At 43.9% G+C, this 12053-nt stretch overlaps 1 protein-coding gene across 2 annotated transcripts in view; it reads left to right on the top strand.

The window, feature by feature from the left end:
* The first annotated feature begins 5106 nt into the window (after nucleotides 1-5106).
* trpm4 (transient receptor potential cation channel, subfamily M, member 4) overlaps nucleotides 5107-12053 on the top strand; it is a 47884-nt gene continuing 40937 nt past the window's right edge. The window contains exon 1 of one of the 2 annotated variants that reach the window (XM_004916378.3): nucleotides 5107-5325. In XM_004916378.3, the coding sequence (XP_004916435.2) occupies nucleotides 5299-5325 (27 nt within the window). In that variant the 5' untranslated portion in view covers nucleotides 5107-5298. The remainder of the gene's footprint in view (nucleotides 5326-12053) is intronic. The other variant, XM_002934627.4, reaches the window with a different exon arrangement.

Below are 12053 nucleotides of genomic sequence, written 5' to 3'. Positions count from 1 at the left end.
ATCCCCCGGCAGGGCATTCCCCAACCTCACTGCCCTCACCGTGAGGAACCCCCTACCCAACATCCCCCGGCAGGGCATTCCCCAACCTCACTGCCCTCACCGTGAGGAACCCCCAACCCAACATCCCCCGGCAGGGCATTCCCCAACCTCACTGCCCTCACCGTGAGGAACCCCCTACCCAACATCCCCCGGCAGGGCATTCCCCAACCCCCTCACTGCCCTCACCGTGAGGAACCCCCTACCCAACATCCCCCGGCAGGGCATTCCCCAACCTCACTGCCCTCACCGTAAAAACCACCTATGCTGCTTCAAATGGAAGTTCCGTTCCTCTAATCTAAAGGGGTGACCTCTGGTGCGTTGATTGTTTTTATGGGAAAAAAGAACATCCCCATCTGCCTATAATCCCCTCTAATGTACTTGTACAGAGTAATCATGTCCCCTCGCAAGCGCATCTTTTCCAGAGAAAACAACCCCAACCCTGACAGTCTCACCTCATAGTTTAACCCTTCCATCCCCTTTACCAGTTTAGTTGCAGTCTCTGCACTCTCTCCAGCTCATTAATATCCTTCTTAAGGACTGGAGCCCAAAACTGCCCCCCATACTCAAGGTGAGGCCTTACCAGGGACCTATAAAGCGGCAAAATTATGTTTTCATCCCTTGAGTCAATGCCTTGGACACAAGACTGTTGAGAGCACTTGAAAGTGGCAAGTGCCTTGAAGGTTGAAGACACAGAGCTACTTAGTAGCAGCTACTTGTCACAGCTACTAAACGCCAGAAAATACCCTGCCATAGACAATACTGAGAACTGCCTCTGGTAAAACAAAGACATAGATACAATTATCAATAAATGATCAGCATTGTCTATTTCTGTAGCCCTGACAAGTAGCTGCTACTAGTAGTTCCGTGTTTTTTCACCCTAGCACATATCCCTTGTGGTTCCCTGTAAAATGTAAAATGGTGGTTCTACTTATATTTACCTTGTAAATATGTTTTTTTAAGATGGCCTTTCTTCCTTATCAGGAAAGCTAGTACAGTTATATCAATTATCTGCAGTCTTGGCCAATGTCACCATTAGTCCTAAAGTATTGTAACCTTTATATATTTTCCAGACGATTAGCAGCTTACATGCTTAATAACACGGGCAAAAGATCTTCCCAGAAGATAGCGGTAGTAGTGATACTGGAAGAACTCGCTTGGTTGCTCCCTCAGCTCATCATTAGGCAGATGTAAATGGCCCTGGCTTATAGGCTGGCTTATCAGCCCTTGGTTAGACAGTTTCTGCTTTTAAACTCTTTTCTTCTTTCTTTTCATAATTAGGTAAATAAGCCCTAAAAGGTAATCAATTCCCACAAATGAAAAGTCATTCACTCAATACCTTCCACCAAACCCAACACAAGCCAAAGCCGCAGAGAAGGAATTCCTGGATGACTGTAAAGCAGAAACCTCCTCTCTTAGGGCTCTGGTACACGGGGAGATTAGTCGCCCGCGGCAAAACTCCCTGCTCGCGGGCGACTAATCTCCCCGAGGTGCCTTCCCCCTGCCATCCCACCGGCGAACATGTAAGTCGCCGGCGGGATGGCAGACGCGGCGGCGCAATTTCGCGCAAATCGCAGAAAAAGACTCGCGAGGCTTTTTCGGCGATTTCCCGAAATCGCCCCGCCGCGTCTGCCATCCCGCCCGCCGGTGGGATGGCAGGGGGAAGGCAACTCGGGGAGATTAGTCGCCCGCGAGCAGGGAGTTTTGCCGCGGGCGACTAATCTCCCCGTGTACCAGAGCCCTTAATGTTTGTCCCCCTGTTTGCACTATTAGGGCTCTGGCACAAGGGGAGATTAGTCGCCCGCAACAAATCTCCCTGTTCGCGGATGACTAATCTCCCCAGATTGCCATCCCACCCCACCGCCGAAAATGCCTCGCAAGGCAACTTCAGCGATTTGCCGAAATCGCCTGTGCAGCGTGTGCCATCCCACTGGCGACTTACATTTTCGCCGGTGGGATTGTAGTTCGCGGGCGACTAATCTCCCCGTGTGCCAGAGCCCTTACTGTATTGGAATAATGTAAAGAGCTGCATGCATAGGAGCACTAGATAAGCAATACATACAGGTATGGGATCCCTTATCTGGAAACCCGTTATCCAGAAAGCTCCGAATTACAGAAAGCCCATCTCCCATAGACTCCATTTTAATCAAATAATTCAGAATTTTAGAACTGATTTCCTTTTTCTCTGTAATAATAAAACAGTACCTGTAATTGATCCCAACTAAGATATAATTACCTCTTATTGGGGGCAGAACAGATCTATTGGGTTTATTTCATGGTTAAATGATTCCCTTTTCTCTGTAATAATAAAATAGTACCTGTACTTGATCCCAACTAAGATATAATTACCTCTTATTGGAGGCAAAACAATCCTATTGGGTTTATTTAATGTTTTATTGATTTTTTAGTAGACTTAAGGTATGAAGATCCAAATTACAGAAAGACCCCTTATCCGGAATACCCTTGGTCCTGTGCGTTCTGGATAACGGGTCCTATACCTGTATATGAACACAGAACATGAAGGAGGGAAATGCATGATATTGTGGGTATAAAGGCTGGTTCATGTACCTATGGTGCCAAGTCAGTTTTTACTGGGAAAAGGATCCTTTCATCTGCTATTTCAGCTCCTAATTATATTTACTGTAGCACACATGATCATATTGTCTCATTCTAATAGTCACAGGGCAGGGTGCTGGGCCACTGCTTCATAAATAAAGATATACATACATACATATATACATACATACTGCCCACAGCCAGCATCACTACGTTAAGTGGTATAGGAAGTATTATAGGAATGGCATTATCAGTATAAAAACTTGCCTGGAGCTCTGATTGCTTATCTAAACAAATTCCTGACCCCTAAACACCCCCCCCCCCCCCTTTTATTTTATATAGCAGTGTCAGACATGTCTTCTCCAGCTACAGCCATGACAGTAATTCAGCTCTATTTCCTGCCCCTAAGTTTAAAGGGACACTGTCATGATTTTTATGGTATACTTTTTATTTCTACATTGCACTGTTTACATAGCAAATAATTCACTCTGCCCTTTAAAATGTAATTGTTGAACCAACAAATGTATTTTTAGCTGTAATATTGGTGTGTAGGCGCCATCTCAGTGCATTGTGCCTGAGTCTGAGCTTTCAGCCAGCGCTACACATTAGAACTGCTTTCAGCTAACCTATTGTTTCTCCTACTCCCATGTAACTGGAGGAGTCCCAAGCCGGACTTGGATTTCCTACTATTGAGTGCTATTCTGATACCTACTGGGAGCTGCTATCTTGCTCCCTTCCCATTGTTCTGCTGATCGGCTGCTGGGGGGGAAGGGATATCACTCCAACTTGCAGCACAGCAGTAAAGTGTGCCTGAGTCTGAGCTTTCAGAAGGAGCCAACGCTACACATTAAAACTGCTTTCAGCTACCCTATTGTTTCTCCTACTCCCATGTAACTGGAGGAGTCCCAAGCCAGACTTGGCTTTGTTACTATTGAGTGCTATTCTGATACCTACTGGGAGCTGCTATCTTGCTCCCTTCCCATTGTTCTGCTGATCGGCTGTTGGGGGGAGGGGGGGGGATATCACTCCAACTTGCAGCACAGCAGTAAAGTGTGAAGTTTATCTGAACACATGGCTGTGGCACCCTGGGAAATGAAGAATATGGCTAGCCCCATGTGAAATTTCAAAGTTAAATATAAAAAAATCTGTTTGTGCTTTTGAAAAACAGATTACAATGCAGGATTCTGCTGGAGAAGCTCTATTAACTGATGCATATTGAAAATAACATTTTTTTTCCATGACAGTATTATTTTAATGCCATAGGTCCAGCAGCAATGAAGTTAAGAAAGAAAAACACAGAGGAATTATACAGGCTCTTATTACACATTACAAAAGTGGTAAGTTCCTTTATTCCTCATTAACTCCGTGGTCACAACCTCCACCCACGTTAACACACATGACCCCAGTATCAAATCACATGTATAAATAAATACACAGAAATCTTTTGTGCAAATCATCACATAATACATTACAGGGGGGTGTCACCACTCATTGTTAAAAACACTCTGGGGGGGTGGGCACACATTATTCTGATGCCTTTGGTAATTGTGTGCTAATTCTGGTACACAGCTCCATTGTGGGTAAGAAAACCTATCTGCCCCTGTTTAGCACTTTGCACATTGCTAGGATTGCCACCTTTTCAGGAAAAATACCAGACTTTCTCTATTCTTGCCTTTTTTCTCTATTGGTAACATTGGCAGCAAGGTCTGCACTTAACTTCAAAATAGGCTGACTTCAAGTACATGGAGGCCCAAAAAGAACCCCAACCAACCCAACAAATAGTGATTGTCTATGGCGTCTTACAGCCAGTGTCTGACTGGGATGCCAGGGGGCCACCAACATCTTAAGGCCATAGGCTCACATTCCAGACTATTTTTCCTCCTCTTCTCAACCAACCTCTTTATTGTCCTAGATTTTTTTTTAACTAATTCAATTTATCCTTCCATCTATTTCTCTTCTTTGTTTCCATACAGAAATAGGAATTGAGCATAATTAAGCCAAATGGTTTGGAGTACAAAGGCCCAGTAACACCCACTAATGCCTGGGCCCACTGGTAGTTTTCCTGGTATCTTTTTGGGCAAGTCTAACACTGATTATAGCAGCCCCTCTGGCATTTGCCAGAACCCACAGCTTACCAGTCAGCAAGTATCATATTTACCAGTCAGGCTGGTTAAATACCAGCCAGGTGGCAACCCTACTCATTGCACTTGTCTCATTTTGCACTCATTGCACTTGTCTCATTTTGCACTCATTGCACTTGCCATTTTGCCACCCACACAGTTACATGAGCTATGCAATTGTGCTTGCACACACAAGAAATTGTGGTATGCAGAAAGTATTCTGTATGGCACACATAACTTAATGCTTATTTGGACCCACCCATGTCTCTGCCCCCACAGTTTTTAAAAAAGTGCTTAACGCAAATGGCTGTAAGAAAATTAGAGGGAACGCTGGATAGTGACACACATCTACTTTTGTTGTCGAACAGGTTTTGTGCAGGTGCGTAGCATACAGAAGGTGAAAGGGTGGCACGAGGGGAGTTCCTTTCAGCTGCTAATGTGTAGGTGTGGCGTTCATTCTCACAGTGTAAGGGAACACCGGCCCCTCGCTCTGTCAATTCAACTTCCTTAGCTTCCAGCAGTCACAACAGGGAAACACCAAGGGTCCAGCACTGGATGTCAGCGGGGCACACACAGCACTGGAATCATGGCCAGCAACATTCAGAAAGAACAGGTATGCTCTGGTATTGGATGGCAGTTATATATGTGGCCCCTAGCATATATGTGGCTCTCTGGGGGTGTTTGCGCACTTCAGGTACAGGCATGCTACTGTGGGTATTTCTGCCTCTCAGCAAGAATATTTACAGGAAAAATGCAAGCCCTGCCTTAAAATTCTTTTCCGCTTGAAACATGTTATTCTGCCTGTTTTATAACTGATTTATTAAGTATACAATATTTATTCTTATATAGAATTACTGATTACACACAGTACTTTATGCAGTTATTCATGCACGTGTCTCTGTCCCACAGAGCTTGCAATCTTAATTTGCTGCCTGAGGCACAGTAAAGAGAATGTAACTTGACCAAGACATATGACGTTTGCTCTAAGATTCGAACTAGGGATGCAGTGAATCCATCACACTGTATTTTGATTTGAATGAAAGCAGAGGTTTGGCCCAAATGCTGAACTAAATCCAAATACAGTTTTGCATATTCAAATGTGGGCACAATCTCTGCAAGCTGTGAGCGCAATTGTGTTGCTTTAAGGGCTGTGACACACGCCACATGACAAATCTTTGTTGTCGCGGGCGACTAATCTCCCCGCAATGCCATCCCACCAAATCGCCAGTGGGCTGGCATACGTGGCGCCATGATTTGCCTAAGTTGCCCGAAGGTTCCTCTCAAGGCAACTTCAGCGACTTCGGCAAATGGCTGTGCCACGTGTGCATTCAGGGGAGATTAGTTGCCCGCGACAACAAAGATTTGTCATACAGCGCCTAATCTCCCCGTGTGTCACAGCCCTTACTTGTCCAGTGTGTTCAATCACATTACATTAAAGCTACCGCCACACAGACCTTCGCTCTTGTCCAAATCCGCTCCTTGTGCCTGCACCCCAGGCCGACCCCAGGCCTGTACCCCAGTCACAGGAGTAAGCTGATGCTAGCAGAGGGGCTGATTCTTGGCTTGCAAATAGCCCCAGGCCAGGAATCAGCCCCAAATGGAATTAGTCTAAGGGATCCCCAACCTTTTATACCCGTGAGCCACATTCAAATGGAAAAAGTGTTGGGGAGCAACAGAAAATGAAAAAAGTTTCTGGGTGTCCCAATAAGAACTATAATTGGCTATTTGGTAGCCCCTATGTTGACTGTGAGCCTACAGAAGAATCTGTTTGGCAATTACTATGGGGTTTTTATTCAATCAAAGCTTGCCTCCTATCCAGAAATTCAAAAATAAGCACCTACTTTGGGGACATTGGGAGCAACATCCAAGGGGTTGGGGAGCAACATGTTGCTCACGAGCCACTGGTTGGGGATCACTGCGTCTAAGGGCTGCGCACAAGGGGCGATTTAATGCCCACTGTGATTGGATGGAAAATGGGAAATCCGCTGCCTAAGGCACATGTACCAGTGACTGACGGTTCTCTGTTGAAGTGAGTGATTTTGGGAGGTGGGCACGTGTTGCCACTGCTTCCAGTATATAGTAATAAAAAGGTGTGACAGGTAAATCAAGGTGACTGCCATTGTTTCCTCTCATTATAGCGGCTGTAAAGCTAACATTTTAGATTAGGCTTATCTTAAAGGACTTGTAAAGTGAAATTCAATAGAGGTTGCCAATGTTATCTTACAGAGCTGATTACAGGTATAGGACCTGTTATCCAGAATACTCGGGGTTTTCCAGATAAGGGGTCTTTTCTAAATTTTAATTGCCGTACCTTAGGGCTCTGGCACACGGGGAGATTATTCGCCCGCGACAGAACTCCCTGTTCTCTCCCCGAGTTGCCTTCACCTGCCATCCCACCGGCGAAAATGTAAGTCGCTGGTGGGATGGCACACGCGGCGGCGCGATTTCACGCAAATCGCCGAAAAAGCCTCACGAGGCAACTTTGGCGATTTGCGAGAAACCGCGCCGCCGTGTGTGCCATTCCACCGGCGACTTACATTTTCGCCGGTGGGATGGCAGGTGAAGGCAACACAGGGAGATTAGTCGCCTGCGACAAATCTCCCTGTTCGCGGGCGACTAATCTCCCCGAAATGCCATCCCACCGCCGAAAATGTAAATCGCCGGTGGGATGGCATGCGCGGCGGCGCAATTTCTCTGAAATCGCGGAAGTTGCCTTGAAAGGAAACTTCCGCGATTTCAGGGAAATCGCGCCGCCGTGAATGCCATCCCACCGGCGATTTACATTTTCGCCGGTGGGATGGCATTTCGGGGAGATTAGTCGCCCACGACAACAGAGATTTGTTGCAGCGCGACTAATCTCCCATTGTACCCCTGCTCTAAGTCTTTTAAAAAACATATAAACTTTCATTAAACCCAATGTGATTGTTCTGCATCCACTAAGGATTAATTAATCAAATACAAGGTAAAAAGGAAATCATTTTTAAAAATGCCAATTATTTGATTTAAATAAAGTCCATGGGAGATAGCCTTCCCATAATTCTGAACTTTCTGGATAACAGATCCTGTACCTTTATTTATAACCCACCTGGTTATGATTATTGATGCGTTTCCCGCTAAATTGTTCACTGGTGCTCCTGGCAAAAAATTGTAAAACCCCACAACACTATTTTGCATGCAGATAACCCATAAGGTTTATTTTTGCACCCCTGACCTTTTGCTTTTGTCCTTTACTGGGGATCCACAGTTGTGGATGAATTGTTGATACAACATAAAGACACGAACCAAACCTATTTGTGCAAATGTTACAACTGTGTAAGTCTGAGGAGAGGCAGCTGAATATAATAGCTATGAAAACATGGGTGGATTTGTTGTTGGGTTTCTTCCTAGAGATAAAATAAGCTCCCTTGTGACGTATGTTTGCCACCGTATAGACCTTCATTTTTTGTTATAAAAGATCTGTGCCCCCAAAGATACCCCCAGTAGCCCCCCATCTTCTTTTCTGCTGATTCACAGCACATTCTCTGGGCTGAGCTAAGGGACTGACTCACAATATAATATATATATAAACACTATAAAGTTTACAGTTCGAGTTTGATGAATGATTAATTCAGATTCACATTACACGGCACAACAACAGAAACCACTGCATTATGCATCAGAATTGAATAATAATAAACCCCTTTGCATCAGCTTCCATGACAAATGTAAACTCGCAGTCTGCTAATGTGCTGAGGATCCCTAAGGAAAACATCACGCCTGCAGCCTAGGACACACTGAGCATGTGCGGTGCCACTGACACTCAGAAAATCAGGATCAGATGATGGGAACTACTGTGGACAGTTTTGAAGGCATGGATCATTAGGGCTATAGGGCCTCTGAAGCACTGGGCTTAAGGGAGCAGAAAAAAGTAATTTTGTGTTGCTCATTACTGAACCCCCCCGGCCTGTTTTGTTGTGTAATGTTCTAGCCATGCCTCTAGGATGTCATGTGTGTGCTTTGATTGCTTTAGGCTGTGCAGCGTGCATAAGGAACACACTGATCCATGTGTTACTTGCAGGACACCCATAAGGGTGGGACATGGGTTACAGAGCTGCTGTGCCTCAGGTCAAATACAGCGGCATTTTTGCTTACCCTTTAAAATTGTTAAAATGGCAAGATATGCAAATGATTCCAGAGAAAAATAAAAAACCACAAGATGTGCAAATGATTGAGCAGAATAAATGTTTAGTTATTTAGTTGGCTGTGATCCACACTATACAAACAGAATCATAGCATATTATATATTTGCAGCATTATCAATAGAATTGTCAGCTCTCTGGCTCAAAGGCTGTTATATTTAGTTCTGTCTGTGCAACAGGATGCAAAGCTACACATGGCTGCTATTGTTATAGGCTGGATGTTTATATTGCACAGGTCAGTGATAGGACACAGCCTTAGATTAAGGAAACAAATGGCAGTTAAAAGACAGGGCAGGGATTGGTGGGATGGGGCCTATTAGTCAAAGAATGATATATACAAGTACAAATAAGATATATATATTGTACTGTGTAATTACTGCTCCCAGCAGCCCTCCAGCGTATTGTTAATCCACAACTACTAGCAACCAATGATAGCTTGGGGCCACAATTTCTTTTACATGTCAGGGCCACACCTTCCATAGAAGGCAGCATAGATTGTAACATTTCCATTCTCATATTTGAGTAAAATTAAAGTAAAAGTAAATAATAATAGAAGCAGCCGTGAGTTGTAACGAGGAGCTCCTCGACACAATTAGGGATACACTGAAACCTTCATTTCTACGTTTGGCCGCATACTGAATCCTCCATGAAAGAAATGGCCCAATACAGAACTGAATCTGAACATAATGCGTGATTTAAGTGGATGAATGTGCAACAGCCTCATTGAAACTTAATCAGTATATGTGTTCAGCACCATGTACCAACTGCCGGTGGGTACCTGGGAAGGCAAACACTGGCCCCCATGGAAACGAGAGTTTGATACATATTTTCCCACAATGCCCTACCCATCCCAGCATCACTGCACTTCTTCCTGCCAGCTTACGTGTTTAGTCTCCGGAACACACAACATTGTGTATTTTGCTAAGCCTTGTGTACATTTTGTAAGTTGAAGCTTTGTATACAGTTCAGCCCACAGTCCCGGATTCTTATTGAAAAGTCTCTCATTTCCCTTTGCCCCCCACCCCTCCCAGCAGCCGATCAGCAAAATGGAGCAAGATAGCAGCTCCCAGTAGGTATCAGAATAGCACTCAATAGTAAGAAATCCAAGTCTGGCTTGGGACTCCTCCAGTTACATGGGAGCAGGAGAAACATAGGTTAGCTGAAAGCAGTTCTAATGTGTAGCGCTGGCTCCTTCTGAAAGCTCAGACTCAGACACACTTTACTGCTGTGCTGCAAGTTGGAGTGATACCCCCCTCCCCCCCAGCAGTCGATCAGCAGAACAATAGGAAGGGAGCAAGATAGCAGCTCCCAGTAGGTATCAGAATAGCACTCAATAGTAACAAATCCAAGTCCGGCTTGGGACTCCTCCAGTTACATGGGAGTAGGAGAAACAATAGGTTACCAAAAAGCAGTTCTAATGTGTAGCGCTGGCTCCTTCTGAAAGCTCAGACTCAGGCACACTTTACTGCTGCGCTGCAAGTTGGAGTGATATCCCCCCCTCCCAGCAGCCGATCAGCAGAACAATGGGAAGGGAGCAAGATAGCAGCTCCCAGTAGGTATCAGAATAGCACTCAATAGTAAGAAATCCAAGTCCGGCTTGGGACTCCTCCAGTTACATGGGAGTAGGAGAAACAATAGGTTAGCTGAAAGCAGTTCTAATGTGTAGCGCTGGCTCCTTCTGAAAGCTCAGACTCAGGCACAATGTTACCAACCTGTCATCACTTGACTCCAACATTACCAGTCATGGAAAAGTTTAAAGCTAAGCCAGTGGCTTTTGAACTTGGATTCCTGTTCTTCCACTAAAGTTGCTGTAAACCATCTACTCTTTGCTGCCCATTTCTATCTATTGAACATTACCTATACTGTAGTTTCTGCTCACTGGGAAGTTCTTACTTGCTTATCAGTATCCCAGTAAGGAATATAAATGTTTATTCTACATTACGGATATTTTACTGGATAAACCTCTCCCATAGGACAATATCATTCTGTAAAGCAGGGAAGACAAATGTGCAGCCTTCCAGCTGCAGTACATCCATAGTTTTCTGCTGTTGCAATTGTAATATCAAGGGATTATTCCAGTAAATGTTTATAATTACACTGTTTACCTATGCTGTGTAATAGTTGTGTGCTTCAGATATTTAGCATAGTGGAGGATATAAGAACAGGGAACAAGAGCAAGTTAAACTGGAAAATAAGTACAGGTATGGGATCCATTATCTGGAAACCCTTTATCCAGAAAGCTCCAAATTACAGCCATATCCCATAGAGTCCCTTTTAAAGAAATACAGGTATGTTACCTATTATCCAGAATGCTCGGGACCTGGGGTTTTCTGGATAAGGGATCTTTCCGTAATTTGGATTTCCATAACTCCATAACTCTATAAGTCTGCTGAAAATCATATAAATATTGAATAAACCCAAAAGGTTTGTTTTGCCTACAATAAGGATTAACTATATGTTAGTTGGGATCAAGTACAGGTACTGTTTTATTATTACAGAGAAAAGGGAATCATTTAACCATTAAATAAACCCAATAGGACTGTTCTGCCCCCAGTAAGGGGTAATTATATCTTAGTTGGGATCAAGTACAGGTACTGTTTTATTATTACAGAGAAAAGGGAATCATTTAACCATTAAATAAAGCCAATAGGGCTGTTCTGCCCCCAATAAGGGGTAATTATACCTTAGTTGGGATCAAGTACAGGTACTGTTTTATTATTACAGAGAAAAGGGAATCATTTAACCATTAAATAAAGCCAATAGGGCTGTTCTGCCCCCAATAAAGGGTAATTATATCTTAGTTGGGATCAAGTACAGGTACTGTTTTATTATTACAGAGAAAAGGGAATCATTTAACCATTAAATAAAGCCAATAGGGCTGTTCTGCCCCCAATAAGGGGTAATTATATCTTAGTTGGGATCAAGTACAGGTACTGTTTTATTATTACAGAGAAAAAGGAATCATTTAACCATTAAATAAACCCAATAGGGCTGTTCTGCCCCCAATAAAGGGTAATTATATCTTAGTTGGGATCAAGTACAGATACTGTTTTATTATTACAGAGAAAAGGGAATCATTTAACCATTAAATAAACCCAATAGGGCTGTTCTGCCCCAATAAGGGGTAATTATATCTTAGTTGGGATCAAGTACAGGTACTGTT

This window comes from Xenopus tropicalis, chromosome 7 (assembly GCF_000004195.4).
Source record: "Xenopus tropicalis strain Nigerian chromosome 7, UCB_Xtro_10.0, whole genome shotgun sequence".
In the NCBI taxonomy this organism is placed as follows: domain Eukaryota; kingdom Metazoa; phylum Chordata; class Amphibia; order Anura; family Pipidae; genus Xenopus; species Xenopus tropicalis.
The sequence above is the reverse complement of the archived record's forward strand: the minus strand, read 5'-3'. Positions and strand labels throughout refer to the sequence as shown.